Here is an 18,348-nt window from a genome sequence, read left to right as displayed (position 1 = left end):
GAAACTGATCCCTAGATTTCCCAAATTTAAGATGAAGCCGAAATTCTAATTAATAAAAATCGACACCCCTTTATAAATTTGGTGAAGCCCGATCATTTGGTTGACCTCTAGCCATTTCGCGCCACTTTCATAATTTCTTTAACTCTCTACGCAGTAGAAATGGCTCCAACGTCAGACGATCCAGACAGTATTTCACAGGATGATGGTGAGATTTTAAACGATGTATAGACGTTATGCTGTTAGAAGACTGAAAATTATGTGAAACGTTTCCTTGTGAACCCTTTTACACATACAGGCCTACAAACAAACTTTCTCGTGTGCGTGTGCACATGCCCGTGTACGTGTAAGCGGTATACATAGTACAGAAAAACTATAGTATAGGGAGTCCGGCACTCGGGTTTTTTGTTTGACCCCCCAAAATTTAGTAGGCCTACCATTGGAAAGAGAATTCCGAAAGAAATTTAATGGTATACAACTTGAGTTCAATAATATGATGAAGTTATAAATTTTTGTGATATTAAAATTAGGTGTAATTAGTCCTAGATAAGTCTTGAAGGTTTGCATGGTGAATAGGTACAATAGAAAGTAGGTTTGCGGTAGCACCATGGACGTATCTCTTTTGTGAGTATTTGCGGTTCTGAAAAGAACCAGTGGTACTCGACGTTTCGAGCAGTATGCTCTGCTCGTCATCAGGAGAATGCCGGATACTGACTGGGAGTGGAGCTTAAGTAGTCTGGTGGAGGATTCTAGAGACAGGGGATTAGTCCGATGATGCGTGAAGGCGGGAACTCTGGAGAAGGAATTAGGCTGGCTCGGTGATGCGTGGCGGTAAACTTACTCAGGTGTGGCAGTACTGTTGGGGGTGTGGATTGGTAAACATGGGTGCTAAGGGTATAGAGGACCCATAGGCAGACTAAAGGAAGAACTGGGGCAGGGTGCCAAGGGGTATAGATGACCCATAAGGCGAGCTAAGAAGGGTTGAGGATGGGGCGCCAGATGTCACTGAAGATGAAGCCTGTGTCTTGCGGAACTGTTCTGTTCTTGTAAATCTCAATTGCCTCACGAACACGGCGTGGATACCATTGTTCTATGTTGGCAATGAGATGGGCTTGTTGCCAGTGGACTTGGTGGTCTTCAGTGCTGGAGTGCTTGATGATGGCAGATTTCTCGAGATCCCCCCGTCGTCCATGGGCTCGGTGTTCGTTGAGTCTGGTGGTGAGATCTCTGCCAGTCTCGCCGATATACACCTTGCCGCATTCGCAGGGGATCCTGTAGACGCCTGGCTTGGTCTTGGGGTCTTGCTTGTCCTTGTGTGACTGGAGAGCTGCTTGGATCTTGTTGGGGGCGGTATGGAAGACTTTGATGCCATGGTGTAGAAGGATGCGCTGGATCCGGTGGGAGGTATTGCCTATGTAGGGGAGGGTGACAGAACTAATGTGCCTAATGGGTTGACCTTGGGTATAGGAGACCCGCTGGTCTGGAGGGGGTCTAGGGTCTTGGGTCTTGATCTGTCTTGACTTGAATCCGTTCCGCTGTAGTGCTGTGGAGATGTGATGAAGTTCCAGTTGCAGGTGGTCTTGGTCGCAGATGTTGTATGCTCGGCGCACGAGGGTTCTGTTGACGGAGGCCTTGATGCTGGGATGGTGGAAAGACCGGTTGTTTAGGTAGCGGTCGGTGTGTGTTGGCTTCCTATACACTGTGCGGGATAGGGTGCCATCTTGTGATCTTGAAACCTCGACATCCAAGAATGCAATGCGACCGTCTTGTTCCTGCTCCATGGTGAACTGGATGTCGTTGTGTTGGCTGTTGAGGTGTTGAAGAAACAGCTGAAGGTCTTGTGGGCTGTGTGGCCAGACGACGAAAGTGTCGTCCACATACCGGATCCATACGCTGGGCTTGAGGTCTGCGGAGAAGAGGGCTGTCTGCTCAAATTCTTCCATGAACATGGGGAGGTTTACACGTATGTCCTCATTAAAATGGTGAAATTCTTGAGCATTTTGCCCATCTACAAATCAACTGAAAATTATTAAACAATAGATCAGTCGTTAGAAAGAGAGAGTCTAAAGTCATCTTTGATAAAATTGCCAAAGGTTTGGGCGACTGGTCTGATGCGACATTTGACCTGGTTGAGAGGAGTGAATATGAACTGGTTTCTTGGAAATATTTTCTGGACAAAATAAATGGCTTGCCTGTAACTGCATCAACAAACTTTGTGTATTTCGTATAAATACTAAAAAAAGCCATAGAAAGGGGGTTCAACATAATTTTAGTTATTTTTAGACATGGGGGAATGCCAACACGGCTGCATTGGAACGCTAAAATCAGACTGGTGGAAAAACGAGGCTTAGATTGCCACATACATGTACCTTTGCATTGGCCCCCAAAATTGCAGTTCTGGATCAAATGTTTATGTACATGTATTAATTGCTCTCGCTGTCACATTCACAGACATAAATTATGCTGATTAGTAATGGCTGCAGATTGGCCTGTCTTCACAATTGCTTGTTTGCTGTACGTGATTGGTTAATGCTGCATGGAATCTCCAACTGTCCCTTTTTAAAAGAAAAGGTGATTGGCTGAAAGCAGAATTATCAACAAATGGAGCAGTAAGATCATGCAATTGTGCGACAATAGTTGGATTGTGTATATCAATCAATCGTGCCAAACAGTAATAAGCCATAAAGTGAACAGCATTGTTAGTTTCATGCCCGCTTAAAAGAACTTAAGTGTGAGTGGGTGATGCTGAAATATACATTTACAAGTCACAATATGGTACATCTTGAACATATTGCTCTTACCCAAGAAGTCAGGTCTTCTTGACCACCACTGTTGTAAGCTGGGGTCAAATCCCACTTGCATGCAGACTGATATGTAGTTTGGGTTGTAGCCCCAGAATATGATTCTGTGGTTTTCTGAGCAGTTTCATGTTGAGGTTTTTCTTTCACCCCTCTAAAACGAAGCATGACTTCATCCACTTTTATCTCTACATGTACATATAGGCTTTTACAAGCTTTCTGGCTCTTTTTTATTGGTGCTTGTACACAATTGAAGAATCTTGTTTCATTGCCAGAAAGAATTAACATATATTTTGTTCCTTTTCTAGCTTCGGGAAGTTTGGCACAGCGACGGGGCAGACGTGCCATCAGCAGTAAGAAGAACAGTCGGCTTGCTGCATTGGAACGACTCAAGGAAGCAAAGAGAGGATCAGGATCTAAGTTCAAGTATGAGGTATGTGTATGATCAGATGGCATGTTATTATATTTAAGACAGACATCTTGGAATGTAGCAAAGCTTTTGTTTCATTTGAATTGATATGTTATACTTGTAGGTGGAATGCAAAATTCAATAAGAGGTAACATGAGGTTTCCTTCGAGATTTCTCAAGGTTTAATAGGGTTTTACAGGATGCCGGGGAAGGATGCAAAACTTCGAGTTATATACCACTGGTTTAATTTCTTCCCTGAAGTTTTGTTGTGGGATCATCCAATCAGCATTTTCAAGTTTGCTAGATGGTTAGCTAACCTCAGTAGATTACCACAAAATAGTTCAAATGTTTCTGTGCAAAGCAGGCTTGTTCATATTTTGGTCTTTGTCCATGCTTCAGAGTTAAAAGAACTTCAGAACAATATCGTAGATCTTTTGGTTTCTTTCTTTTTGCTATTTTTCTGTTTGTATCCCTCAGATTGACGAGGTGCAGAATGTTTATGATGAAGTAGATGAAGAAGAATACTCCAGAATGGTCAGGGATCGCCAAGAGGATGATTGGATTGTGGATGATGGTAAGACATGCTGAAGCCCGCAGTCAGAGAATAAATAAGCTTGCAAATGCTATTGTTGTAGATTTTGATCTGGTCTAGTACTGCGCAAACATCTTTAAAGATTTTTATTGAAAAAAAAAATCAGAAGATTGAGAAGATCCTAAACATGCAACGTTTGTAAGTCAGATTTGAAGCCATCAATAGCTGTTTCCTTCTCCACATTGGAATTATTTTGTAGCAAAATGAAATATCATTAACAGTCCTTTCTAGTTTGAAGTGCTGACATTTGCCCTCTTGGAAATCAGAAATAACTGTACTAGAAACTGAGTGTAATTATAGCTGTGCATTCACCCTGCCTTGGCCTCCTGTTCTGTTTCCAACATATCACACACAGTTTCAAGAAAAATCAATTTCAGGGAAGAATTTGTAGTCTTATCAGGGGTGTGAAATCTGATTTTTAGCAGATTTCCACCTTTTTGTTGGGTATGCCAAGTTTCATTTCCACTTTTTTGCCACCAACAGGCCAGATTTTTCTCATTTTTCTTCGTGTGCATATGTGTATGTACATGTGTGCAGTGTATACAAATCTGTGAGAGCATTTTTTGGCGCAGCTTGAAGTGCAAGCCTTGTGTGTTAACTGCATCCTAGGAGCCACCTGGTCATTGTGTTGTGATTGGCTGCAAATAATTATATAAAACATCAATATTCATATGTGTGTCAGTGGGACTTGTTGCAGCCATTTTTGTGTAAGCAGAAGTAGTGACTAACTATAAATTGCGATAGCACACATCTCACTATGTAACTTTGCGGCTTGAAATAAGGTTTGTAAATTTTCGCTTTTGCCGATAGAGTGCTTCGTGACAACTAATACAAGGCAAAGTCCTTGCATGTCTTGTGTTATGCATGCATTATCGTGCGGTTTTTACATGCTCTGTGTGCAGCTTTGTGTATGAGATTTCAAACAGTTTTTGGACACAAACTAAAAACACTCTACAAACCTCAATATTTATAATTTTGGTATACCTATTTCTAGTTAATTCTAGTCTTCAGGAAGTTTCTGGAAAATATGAAGAAAAAAGTTAAATTGAAAATGTGCATAAATTGCAAGAAAAAATTACCAATGGTTGCACCAGGAGACTGTAAAATGCACCACGGAGCATCTACTTTTTAAAGTTTGCCCGCGGCCTTAAGCCAGGCCTGGACCCCACGTAATATATGCTTCGCACTTCTTGCTTGTAGTTTCAGCTATTTTCGTTATGCTTCACTCACATCCCTGTCTTATGTCACTATCTCTCTTCTTACCTTAATCACTCCCAGATGTAAAAATACATTTTGTAAGATGGAATCATATCTCTGTCCTCCCAAGTGGTGTGGGTTTTGAGGTGCCACAATATCTTTTGTATACTTTTTGAGTCACATGCAATCAATGTTGTGCAATGGATGTTGAGTGTTGGTAAAAAAAACTTCTGCTTCCGGTTTCCAGACTGAATCTAATTTTTTGGCGCGATCCTAAAACTTTTAGCGGCAAGTTAGAAAAACAAATTTTGAAAATTTTTGAAAATTCATTTTTCAAGTAGTTAATTACAGCTGTACGATGTGGAGCTGTTTACATCTCTACGAATACATGGATTTGTCTTAAATACCATAGATGGAGGAGGCTACGTGGAAGATGGACGTGAAATATTTGATGACGATCTGTATGGAGATGGTGAGAAAAAAGCTGGGAAAGGTATGCTCCTTCCTTGTGATGGGCAAGTGACTGAAAACCTGTGTAAAGCTACATACAATTACTTCCAAATTCTTAAGTTGTAAGAATTAGAAAGGGCTGGTATTGTTTAAGTTTAGTGGTTAAAATTTACATGTTTACATATATACATATATATCAACATACATGTACAAGTCTATTACAGTGGATTTTAGCAGACAAAATTGAGCACATCTCTAGAGTCGTGTACATGTATACCATGTACATGTATGCCATGCACATAAATACCGTGTACATGTATACCGTGTACATGTATACCATGTACATGTATACCGTGCACATGTATACCGTGTACATGTATACCGTGTACATGTATACCGTGTACATGTATACCGTGCACATGTATACCGTGCACATGTATACCGTGCACATGTATACCGTGCACATGTATACCGTGTACATGTATACCGTGTACATGTATACTGTGTACATGTATACCGATTACATGTATACCGTGTACATTTATACCATGTACATGTATACCGTTTATGCGGTACTGAAATTACAACTTTTCTCTCACAAGTTGCCCAGGGTTATGGGCCAGTTTCATAGAGCTGCTTGAGCACAAAATATGCTTCAGCGCAAGAAAACCTTACTTTATAAATTAGGTAACCGTCCAAAACTCCATGTGATGTATATTGTTTTGGGATTGTATTTAGCTGTGTTTTGGTTGGCATGACAATCAGATTGAGTTCGAGCGGTAACCTTTGTTTATTAAGTAAAGTTTTTCCCGCTTAAGCAAATTTTGTGCGTAAACAGCTTTATGAAATTGGCCCCAGAGTTTATCAGTATTGCCATCAGGCAACAGTGGCGGCAACCAACTTCATTAACCTGTCTTTTTTTTCTCCACCAAGCAGAGAAAAAAGGAAGGGAGTCCACTGCTGTGAAAGATTCAAAGAAACTGGTGAGACTGAAAATATTACAGAACACTCTCAATGCATATTCAATGTTTCAATTTTTCCAGGACAAGGATGGAAACCATCCCATTATTGATTTTAATACCACAAGGTAGAATTTTGTGTCAAATAAGAGCAACAGAAAGTGGCTTGCTTGTACCCTTAAAGAGCCAGGTTATTTATTTTGACCATGTCACAGTGAGGGAGAGGATTCTGCCTGCCTCCCTCCAGAACTCGGCTGTCCCATGCTCGATTTTTTTTTTTGTTAAACTTAGTATGCACGCATGTGAAATTTCAGCCCAATCTGTTATATGATTTTGTTGTTATAGTCTTTTGAAATTTAGGGCCACACATGTTCCAGCTGGCATGCATTGAGCTTGGCAGTAGACAATTATACATAGTTTGGCTGACCTTTTTTTAGAAAAATAGGTGCTGCACGAGAACGGTGTGTTTGATTTTCACAAACATTAATGAAAAATTTCCTATAGGCCGAGCTTGTGAACAAAATGCACTGCAGTGATATCCGAAACCCCCTGGCCCTTTGTGTTAACAATGAAATAAACCAATAATTAACTGACTTGGGTTTGTATCCTTCCAGTTTATTTGTTCAGCATAATACTGTCAAGACATCTTTCTGTGAAATGTTTATTCATTGGCAAAATGAAATAATTTTTCAAAGAATGTCAAGAAGCCATCCGTGTCCAAGTCGCATGACATCAAGTCTATGTTCAAGATGGGTGTATCTAAGCAGCGCAAGTCAGAGAAAGAAGTTAGCGTTGCTGATGATGAACTGTTGGGAGACATCCTTAGTGATCTTCACAATGATGTAAGTAATGTCCATTCCCTTTATCTTGTCCTGACATTTCAGATTTAAGTGGCATTTTCATGTTTCATTAAAACAATCAGGAGAGTTCTAAAAAAAGTTCTTTTTCAACAGTTGTAGAAATTATACCAAAAAAACCAATATTTTTCTCATGACAAAATTATATTTGTCAGGTCTCAAATGAATTCTGTATAGATCTTTATGTTATTTATATTAAGAAAAAACAACTGTTGATGGTATGTAGTTTGCATTGTTGTTCAAAAACATTTGGAAACCAGCAGTTTGGAAGTTTGAAAGGAAAAGATTATTCTAAACATTTTCTGTTTCGCTCTTCTTTCTTAAAACAAAGGATTACTTGTAAAGGCCGAGTTCTTTACCCAATGTGTAAAACATTCTGGTTTATTGATCTGAACAAGTGATTACTGCAGTATATGACTCTGTTGATGAAATTACTGCCATAATGTACCAGCTATTTGAAAGCTAAAATAGTATTAACAGAAAAGAAGCAGTTGCATGTTCGATTTCCTCATGCTTTCCTGTTTAGATGGGCACTTATAATCTGTGGTAATAAACCAACGATCTAGGGTTAATCAAGGTGAGCTGACAGCGCTCAGGGGTGACACAGTAATTAGCTTTGCAAAATGAATCTGAACTGTAAGAGGCCACTGGCATCCATGCACACATTGGTTACCTTTCAGTCACAGAGCTTACTTGATATGAGCCAGACTGCCACTTCCAGTACATTGAACAGTTTACCAGAATTATTTACAGTGGTGTCAACGTTCCGTTGCTTCAGTTGACTTAGCTGCCCTGTTTTTACATGGTATTTAGGGATACTTCCCTAAGTAACAAGCTCACGATGCTGATTACTTTGGTGAGGTCTGAGAAGCACGACAGTATAACTCTCATAAATCTCAAAGAAGTCATGGGAGTGTAAGTCATACTTGCACCAGTAACCTTAGGGAAACGTAACTGAACGTGTTGATAGAGAGTGTCCTTAGGTTCAATTTATTGTTCATTGATATGATTCGTGGATGCTGTGTGTAGTTATCTGACCAGTTGTTCTTTTTTAGAAGCAAGATGTGTTCAAGCCATTACCGATCAAGAAAAAAATGAGAGTCTCTGGTTCTGGGTAAGTTGACCTTGTGATACTAATGAAAGAATGATGAATTTCATTGAAACTCTGAAACAGAAAACATACATGTAGTGATGGTTTGACTTTCTTTATAGGCTTGTCATGCCAAGTCTTAGGTAATTTCATCATGTCTAGATTGTTTACATGGATAAATGTGAATATTTTACAAATGTTTACAATAGACTATAATTTTGTGTATGTAATCCTCTTTGCAAAATCCAAGGGTTTAATAGTTACTAGAGTATTGTATTTTTAAAAGAGCAATTTTATTGATTCTTGGCATTTTCGGCAGGCCATCACCATCCAGCAATCGTAATCCATTCTCCAGAACACCCACTCGACCCCACCCAAGCCCATCCCAACCTAGAAATGCAGAGTACAACATGACACCTCCTTCAGTCATACCCAAACAGCGCCCCCAGGCTCGTAAGACTATTGTCAAGCGAGAAGTGGACATAGAGCTGGTGGAACCATCTAAAAAGCAGAAGAGATCAGAAGTCATCATCAAGGAGGAGCCCAAAGATGAGGTTGAGATTGAGGAGTTCTCAGAAATGACTGAAGATCAAGGCCATGGATTTGGTAAGTTGATGTACTTCCCTATTCGACTGAAAATCTTGTTTCCCCTGAACACCTATGTGTGCTGGAAGTGGGTTCAACAACTAGATTTAAACGGCACCGGCTAGGTAAATGCCATCTCCAGCAGTACACATATTGTAAGAGGAACATACCCATAACATTGCTGGAGGAATGTTGGGGGGGGAGTAAAACTGTGAGACAAAATTGTCAAAAAACTTGTTTTGGCGTTGTCACTCTAAAGACGAATGGAAATAACTTGTGTATCTGCTTTGCCAGTATTAAACATGATTTGAGACTTTCTCAGGAGAAGGGATGCTGACAATGCCTTTGGCTTGGGCATTATCAGCATCCATTCTCCTGATCCAGTCTTAAAACAAATGCTTAGGACAATCACATATTTATTCCCTCACTAAAAGAGCTCATGAGCAATATGAATCTTGAAACATTTTGGCTTATAAGCTTATTTTGTGCTCGGCAAATTATTTTCCACGTTTAGCAAAGTTCTGTACTGAGCAGGTCATTTGATGTTCACTTTTCTTTCTGTCTCAAAGCACAGTATGGGTAACCTTTGAACTTTTGTAAACAAATGCAAGCATCTATACATTCGTAACTTTCTGGGATTTTTATTGTATTCGTTTTAGAAAACATGGATTTTGACAACAATGAAATTGACAGCTTTGACTCTGAAGATGTTTTGCAAGCATCAGCCAAGGAAGAAGCTACCGTGAAACAAGAGGCAGGAGTAAACAACAAAGACAAAGCACAGAAACCACCGTAGGTTTTTCCAAAACATGCATACTACATCAATTGTACCCTTATAATTGGCTCCTAAAAAATAAATTATTTTCAACTGAACGGTTGTAAGTTCTTTTTAAGCACAAGTCTTTAAGTTGAGTCCTAGTGATTCTACTTTCAAGGCCAGTTCATACTTAGTGTGAAAGCAATAACACTAATGCAATTTTGTGACGTCAGGTCAACTATTCGCACTGCGAATCTGTAAAAGTTGAACACATTTCAACTTTAGTGAATTTGCTACAAACATTTTGTGATGTCAAATCCACTTCAACAGGCATGGATTGGGGGGGGGGTAAATCCATTCCCCTGCTCAAAAAACAAATGAGGGTAAAAAAAAAATGAAGTAAGTTCACCAATAGCAGTGCTATTGGTGAACTTCAGTTATTTTAATGTGTGTCATGTATAATGTTTCAGCGTCATTTCCGCTTGTCCACAAAAATGAGACAGTAAAAAACTCTTTGTCCTGCCCCCCAAAATATTCCTTGATCTGCCCCTTGTTACCTTCAAATTTTCTTGTAGTATGAATCGGCCTTCACACAAATCCTATATCAATCTAATTTTGTCCCTATCGAACATAAATCTTTCAACTGAGCTGTAGTATTACAGAGCATAAAATTACGGTTGGACATTGGACATTTTCCGAGCACTTATTGTGTTTGTCCGAACAAAATCAGAGATGCTCGAACAAAGTTTCGGACCAACATATCAATAACAGCTCTTAAAATATCAACACAATATGTGGGATTATGACGTCCGATTTATTATTGGTTTTGTGTTAGAATTACATTAATTACGCCCAAGGCATTCATCAGGGTTAATTGCTCATCACCGGCCCATGTCACCCAGCGCCACACATGTGTGAACACACCGGTACTTTACTTGCACAGATATGAAACTGCCCCATGTCAACATCCAAGTTTCGCTGGCACAGTGGTGAAATCACATGCACATAGCTCAATGCATTAAAAAAGAGCTGCTCTGGTTCCTGCCACGCCGCACCCATTGCAAAAGAATGCATGATGGAAATGTAGGAACCAGAACCAGTCTGTACTGTACATGTACAATCTACATGTACATCGGCCATACACATAGCGGTTGCAAAAGGCTGCAGGCCGCAAAGACATCGATGGTGCAAGAGGTTTTCTGCAAGTTAATTCACAGAACTTGGTCTCTTATTTATGTATGTGTTTTCCGCGTTTTCTGAGTTTAATTTGAGTTTGTTCTGCTCATGGCGCAAGGTTTAACACCCGCTGGTCTGGATGCATCACGCACACTTACCACGTGATACACAGACATTGGCGAGAAATCTTGGGCAATTGCTGATCCAATTCGAGCAAGTAAATTAATGACATGGCCTGTGTGATCGAAAAAAAAAATCGTCACGGCCTGTGCCCTAACATGGATTGCTCAATGCTGCTGCATGTTCAGTTCTGGCATGGGACCACCAAACTTTCAGCAGGACCAGTGAAAATTTTGAAGTACTTGTCCTGCTGACTACCGGGAAAAAAAGGTGAATTTTGACACCTGACACTGCATGTTACAACTCTACCTTTTATGTAATATAGCAGATCAAAAGCTGGTAATGGCAGTACAAAATTTGTTGTGTTACGTCATTTTATTGGAGCACTTTTTGGTCAAATTTTGCGCTCTGGTATAAGAGTAACTTCCAAACATTTACCCAGTCAACTGAACTGGATTACTGTCCGACCAAACGAGCAATTTATTGACTGAACTGTAGTAATTCCTACCAAATGTAATTCCTACATGTACATCAACTAATAAACAGCACATTCTTCCCAAAGATTAAATTTTTTTTTCATTAAACCACAGTAAATTCAGACACAAATATTGCATGAATTTCAGTTCCTCTGCAAAATGCCTCATTAGCCAAGTCTTTGTAAGTTTCTCCAAATCACACTTACCATATTAGCTGAATTGATTTTTGGACAACCACATGGGTACTTAGGTACTAACTCGAACAAATTGTTTTGTTCATTTTGGAAGCATGCATCCCGACGTCTGCTCCAGCTCAGGCTGGGAAACAATCAGAGAAGAAGCTGACGATGTGAAGGATGATGTTACCATGGATATCCAAGTTGATAATTCATCATTGCCTATGACAACCAATGAATCAGGGGACCAGGTGTTGCGGTTCTTCTGGTTGGATGCATATGAAGATCCGTACAAACAACCAGGTAGGTTGAATTGGTGATAAATCTCTTTCTCAGCTTCAATCTTCAATTCATTTAGGAGGCATTGAGGATACAGCACTTCAGCTGATTAAATTATGAATTGGACATTGAAGACATGTTTTGCTCTTCCAGGCACTGTGTTCTTGTTTGGCAAAGTATGGATTGATTCGGCTAAGACACTTGTTAGCTGCTGCCTGTCGGTCAAGAATATAGAGAGAGTTATCTACTTGTTGCCCCGGGAAACGGTGAGTTTATCAAAGTTGCAGGATGAACAGTAACTCACAAAGGCAGTGCGAAAAAATGAAATGTATCCTTGTCCACCTGAACTCCCCCAAATACTTCAATAGTTGGAAATAATGTTGCATGTCAAGTCTGTAACAGCAAAGACTAAATGTACTGTTGCTGAATGTTTCACTTGGAAGGCCATAAACACCTACCCTTCATATACGTATTGGGTTTCATTATTTCTTACAGTACAGGTCAGAATCTTAGCCGACATGCAAACACGCTTTTATAGCGTGTCAGCGCATACTGAGTCAAACAGACACGGAAGGAGTTAACCACAAACACGAAACACGCTGAACCCTGCATAACAGAGAACGCCGACACCGCAGTCTAATCTGCTGAGCATAAACATGCACATACTACACGCAAACCCCAGAACAGCCAGGCCCTTTGTTGACCAGAGCAGTCATTTTCCTAGTTTCCCACAACGAAAAGGATTCAGTTTGTCTGCAGCTCAAGTTAGTTTTATATTCCACAGAAATGCTGTCAGTAGTTTCCTAGAATAGAGCAGGCTTCACAAAATCATTTCCAAAGATAAGGCGTTTTGCTTGTCCATACAGGATCGATGAAAGTGCCATGCAGGCAACACTTTTCGTTTATAACTGAATTGCTTCCAAAACCTCTGAATCAGGCACAGAAAATATTCGAGCGTGAAATCAATTTTTCAACCGAGACAATTATAACTAGCAGTTTTTAAGACAAAGCATTTCCTAAATTAGAGAAAACTATTTTGTATGAAATCCACAATATATAAATGGGGTTTGACCTCGCCGGTCCGCTAGCCAAATTTTAGTCAAGAGGGCCCCCACGGCGGCGATCCTAGCACACACATAGACATTTGTTGCCGTACTCGAGCTCAGTGTGTTCAAAAATCACATGAATATAAATTCTTCTACCTTTGAGTTGGAAAACCTACCTGAAAAAAATCTCTGTGATTGTGACAAAATTAGGACCAAATTAAACAGCAAAGATTGTAATAAAGGAAGTCGGGTCTGCGCAAGTTATGTGCATGCACCGGCTACACACAACGGACAAAGTAGCACCCATGTGAACTTAAATATGCATGTCGTGTGACGTGAAAGGGCTGTAGCTTTGCATTTGTTGAGATAATGAGGTCCAGGGTCAGGCTATTGTGCATTGGATCAGCAGTGCATGGTAAAAACTGCAAAGCGTGTATTGAACAGCGTGTCAGGTTCACTGATTGTGTTAGTGTGTCGGCTAAAATTCTGACCTGTACTGTAGGTTATTTCTGTGTGTGTCTCTTTCGGCCTTCATATGCAAATTGTTCCATGTTCAGACAAAAAAAATCAGCCATTATAACATTCTCTTTAGAATGCTTAGAATTGTAAAACTGCACCCTTGTTGCTTTTTACCACTGGATTCCCCATGAAAATTGTTTAAATGATAAAAGACTTGATTCTGAAGCAGTGACCCAAATTTCAGTTTTTGTTTTCTTTTGTTGGATTCACAGTTTTTAAAGTTTTTGTTCTGTGCTTGAAATCTGCAAAAAATTTTGAAGATGAATGACAACTAGGCAAGAATTCCTAAAATCATGACAGGGCCCAGAGTTTGACGTGATTTGTGTCATTTTATTTTAGAGAATTAACAAGAAGACGGGGGAGGATACTGGGGAAGAGGTCACCATGGTTGACATATATCAGGAGTTTGACCAAGTGGCCAACCACTACAAGATAATGAAGTACAGGTCAAAGGTGAAAAGAATTTTCCAAATTTTGTAAACAAATACCCTTCAAAATCAGGAAAATAGAATTCCCTGAAGTCTTCAAGAGACACACACGATTGAGGCTTATTTCACCATTTTTTATTGGCTATTCAGTGCTTGAAGTTGTTTTCCAATGACTGCTTGATTCAGTCCTGAAGTCAAGTGCCATTTAACATACAAAAGATACCTCCAATCTGCTAAATTGGCCCAATATGGTCCAAATGATCACAGAAATATGAGCTCACATTCCTGTGATTGCTTCCTTCTCTCTGCTTTACAAACCCTCAAAACCACAGGTGACAACAGCAGAGAATTTTGGGGGCATGCAACTGCCAATTTGGTGGGGCAATTTTGGACCACTGGCCTGCAGCCATAGGGTTATTCTTGCTTGCATGGTTCGCACGCCTCCTGGAAAACCTGGAAAATCCTCTAATTTTATAGCCATCCTGGAAAATGCTTGATTTTTAAAATAAATCCTGGAAAGATTGCAGTAAAATCAATATTACTTTTGAAAATTTACCGCAATCGAACCGTCCCCACGTACATTGTTGCTATTTCACGGCGCAATACAGTTGTATATTATTCACCATGCATGGTCTACTCAACACACCTGTGCTGCATGCAGCGTTATGAGCGAAATCAATTTTGGATGGTGCCCACAATGTGATTCTCTCTATTTCGCATGCGTGAGGCACAAACGATATTATTACTAAACTTTTTTGTAGTCAAATTTTACCTTCATTTTTGTAGCTCCATGGTAAACTGTCCGTTGTAGATATTATTAGGAAATCATTCTCTATTAAATATATGCACTTAATTTAATACATAATTAAATATTTCCAATCATTAATAAACTAATAAAGCTCAGTGTAAAAGTAAAACTGTGACTGTGTTGAACCTTTTTCCTTAACGTTGAATGGACTAGGGGAAGTTTATTTTTCTATTATCGCCAGCTGTGTGTAGGCCTACCTCGTGGTCCGGTTGTCACTGTCAGAAAACTTGTCACGTCTTTGTCGCTCCGCTGCTCGATTTCTACACATTGTTATGTTATAACTTCACAATCTACAATTGTATTGTATTGATATTGTATTGTGTGTCTAACCTGAATTAAGTCCTGGAAAAATCAAACTTTTGACCTGGAAAATCACTGAAAAGTGGTGGGATTTTTTTTCACAAGGGAGTATGAACCCTGTGCTTGTATATAATACTTTCCAATGATTAGTGTTGATGAACACAAATTTGTCTTTCTTTGGCAGTTAATGTTATGAGAAGTCCTGACTCAAGAAAAAATCAAAACACAAAAAATATCAGCAGGATGGGAAATTATAGTTTTACATTCCCAATTAAATAATGTCTTGTTATCCACTATTATTTGTAATTTTTTTTCATTCTAGAAAGTCACCAAACAATACTGTTTTGAGAAGGAGAATATCCCCTCAGAATCAGAATATCAAGAAGTCCGGTATGGGGTATGTACATGTACATGTAGTGCACTCCACCCAACCATGTAATTTCAAAATGTCATCTTTTTACACCTTTCATAAGATGATAACTTGAGTTAGCATGAGATGGAGAATCTTAGACTAAGACAGTAGAATTTAATAATAAAATTACACTTTATTCTTATGAAGCCCTTCCACTGGGCACATTACATTGTTTGAATGCTGAAAATAATGACACTGTGACATCATTCCAGCATGCAACCAACACTGAAAAAAATCCTGTGCCCACTGGGCTATATTTTGTGCTCCTCACAGGAATGTCATCATTTCATTGTTTGAGGACTTTTAAAAAATTGTTTGTGCATTTGTTGGTGTTTATACAGTGACCCTTTTATCTGTTCTATAGGCCGAGTACCCACAGCTTCCTAGTGATTTGGAAGGAGAAACCTTCAGCTGTGCATTTGGCACAAACACATCAAGCTTGGAACATTTACTTTTGGAGAGGAAGATGAGGGGTCCATGTTGGCTGGACATCAAGATGCCCCGTAAACTAATCTTATCACTATTTAATGTATTTGTGAAACTCTGAATGATATTGTTGTTCTCACAAATCTAATGTGATTGCATATACTTCCTTTACTACATGCATACCTTGTACATATGGCATCTTTGCATGTGTAAAAAGCTGTGGCGATGTTTGCACTTCATCATCAGTATATCTTCACTTCATTAACCCTAACACTCCCAAATCTTCCAATTTTGATACGATTTTACATACACCCTAGGGGGTTAGGGTTAAAGATCACTTCATTAAAGATCAATCACAGTTGTAATTCACAGTTTCAATTTTTATGAAATGTAGTTATCTTTAAAACAATCTAGTAGGTAAACACTAAATAACGATTGCTATTGACATCAAAAGCACGAGATGAAGTCCTCCTGCTTGCTCGCACTTACCTGTGAATTAAAAGAGGTTGGGTAATGAGAGCAACTTGGAATTGCCTTTCCATCGACAATGTTGATTGTCACTGGATCGTATGATAAAGTTGAACCATCCCAATTTGAACCAGAGTAAGGTGATGAATTTCAGGCAGATAGCTGTAGTCCTTTGTTGAGAATGACATCTAACTTACTTTACCTGTTTTTCTTTGTGCTTGTGCTATAAAACCCCTATTACACCGCAAGGTCAAGAAACTCTAGGGGAACAAGAGCTGTATTGTGACATCAAATCGCTAGATTTGTTTGCTGCCCTCGTTGACACATTTTTCTTACTCTGAGCATTCTAGCGGTGAATTAAACTCCAAAAATGACGAGTTTTTTCATAAATGTGGAGAGAAGCTGCCACGTTAGTCATGATATGGGTAAAAGTGACCAATTTCCTGATAATCATGTTATGTCAAGGCAACATGATTGATCTTTAAGTATGTTCGTAGCAACTATTACCCTGAAAACTGTGCAGCAGTCCACTGTGCATGATATGCGCCTTTAACCCAGTCATGGGTCTTGTTTTGGCATTGGGACTAATGCAACACTCGATCACCAATATGTATTTTCATGGTATTGTGATTTCATATCTTTCCCTGATTTTCTCAACCACCAAATTCATCAAAACTTCCACTTGTGCTCAGAATACCAAAGAAAAATGCCAGTCAAACAACGAGAATTCAAAAATTTGTCATATGCAAATATAGCAGGCGCATGAATTTATGCCCGGTAAATGGTACTAAAATGATCAATTTTTTTTTCACCATAATAAACCATTAACATGTATATGTTAAAGTCACATTGTCGTAAACACAAAAAGCCAAGTATAACTATTGAGTTTTTGCCTTTGGACTTTTCTTTTGTACATTTTTGACATTTCCTTCGGACATTTGCCAGATCACATCTACATTAACCTGTGGTCATACACAAATACTAGAAGTGGTCAGAAATGTCTGATACCAAGTCGTAATATCACAATCTTCTTCAATTACTTCTTTATAACACAAGTAGGATCACTTGTTTCTAGCCGTTATGTTTTCAAATATAATCCTCCATTTTGACCAACTGAAAATCCTGTTCACCTTTGTTCTCTGAGAGTCTATGAACTAAATACATACGTTGAAGCACTTTCGAGTGCTGACCAGAGCAAAGGTTAAACTTGGGAATTGTGACTAGATATAAACAAGGTATATATTGCTCCTCAACAGAGGTTCCACCCCAGCAAGTCAGTTGGTGTAAGATTGAAGTTTTCATCAATAAGCAAGATAACATCACTGTTGTCAAGGACGTGTCTCCACCCCCACTGGTCGTCATGACGATCAGCCTGCGGACCTTGCTTAATCAGGCCACACATCAGAATGAGGTAAGAACGTAAAAGCTGTTTTCCTGGTTTATTATTACAGGAATAAATACATGTATGTGCTTGGCGGGTCTTAAATGTGGATTTAAGACTGGCTCAGGAGAATGGACGTATGTACAATAAATTTCCAAGGATTTCGTTCAAAAATTTACATCCATTTTTTGTCCATTTTATGGTATATTCCTTTTGCAAGTAGTCCAGAAGAATCTCCTTATATGGACTTTGTGTGCGTGTGGCGAGTTGTGCATGCCACGATGCACACAGACTCTCAACCAATGGGAATGGATTAAACTGTCTCGTATCCAGGTGCCCTGTGCAGTTTTTGTGCATTATCAAATGTTAATACAGGGTCACATGAGGTGTTTTGACCAATAGGAGTAGAAAAACCATCTAAGGTATTTATGAATATCTTTTATTTTTATGTCTGATTCATGGTCTACCAAGGAAATGGATATAAGCAGCCCAGGCACGAAAATGTTACTTTATTGGATAATTTTATTGTTAATAAAAAATCACACATATCTGAATCTTATATTGACGAAGTTTTGTTGATTATGATAATATTGTGGGTTGTTATGGGTAAAAAACCTTGATTTTTAACAGTAATTTACGTTT

The 18,348-nt window shown here is 39.2% G+C and overlaps 2 protein-coding genes across 3 annotated transcripts in view; one reads left to right on the top strand and one right to left on the bottom strand.

Annotated features, from left to right (window-relative positions):
- The first annotated feature begins 97 nt into the window (after positions 1-97).
- LOC110985304 (DNA polymerase alpha catalytic subunit-like) overlaps positions 98-18,348 on the top strand; it is a 39,441-nt gene continuing 21,190 nt past the window's right edge. Inside the window, exons 1-15 of one of the 2 annotated variants that reach the window (XM_087145769.1) lie at positions 98-205; positions 3,104-3,228; positions 3,682-3,778; positions 5,406-5,486; positions 6,377-6,426; positions 7,098-7,244; positions 8,315-8,373; positions 8,669-8,955; positions 9,594-9,726; positions 11,752-11,942; positions 12,072-12,184; positions 13,823-13,936; positions 15,342-15,416; positions 15,796-15,934; positions 17,582-17,736. In XM_087145769.1, the coding sequence (XP_087001895.1) occupies positions 160-205; positions 3,104-3,228; positions 3,682-3,778; positions 5,406-5,486; positions 6,377-6,426; positions 7,098-7,244; positions 8,315-8,373; positions 8,669-8,955; positions 9,594-9,726; positions 11,752-11,942; positions 12,072-12,184; positions 13,823-13,936; positions 15,342-15,416; positions 15,796-15,934; positions 17,582-17,736 (1,812 nt within the window). In that variant the 5' untranslated portion in view covers positions 98-159. The remainder of the gene's footprint in view (positions 206-3,103; positions 3,229-3,681; positions 3,779-5,405; positions 5,487-6,376; positions 6,427-7,097; positions 7,245-8,314; positions 8,374-8,668; positions 8,956-9,593; positions 9,727-11,751; positions 11,943-12,071; positions 12,185-13,822; positions 13,937-15,341; positions 15,417-15,795; positions 15,935-17,581; positions 17,737-18,348) is intronic. The other variant, XM_087145770.1, reaches the window with a different exon arrangement.
- Positions 816-1,822, bottom strand: LOC110974884 (uncharacterized). Its single transcript, XM_087145771.1, has one exon. The coding sequence runs from the start codon at positions 1,776-1,778 to the stop codon at positions 969-971; it is 810 nt and encodes a 269-aa protein (XP_087001897.1). The 5' UTR covers positions 1,779-1,822; the 3' UTR covers positions 816-968.

This window comes from Acanthaster planci, linkage group LG14 (genome assembly GCF_054643075.1).
Source record: "Acanthaster planci isolate LZ-2023a linkage group LG14, COTS_SCS, whole genome shotgun sequence".
NCBI classification, from domain to species: domain Eukaryota; kingdom Metazoa; phylum Echinodermata; class Asteroidea; order Valvatida; family Acanthasteridae; genus Acanthaster; species Acanthaster planci.
This window is presented reverse-complemented; position numbering and strand designations above follow the sequence as displayed.

What these genes read in the sequence shown, in the direction of transcription:
- LOC110974884 (XM_087145771.1), bottom strand. Translation starts at nt 1,778, where the DNA reads ATGGAGCAGGAACAAGACGGTCGCATTGCATTCTTGGATGTCGAGGTT.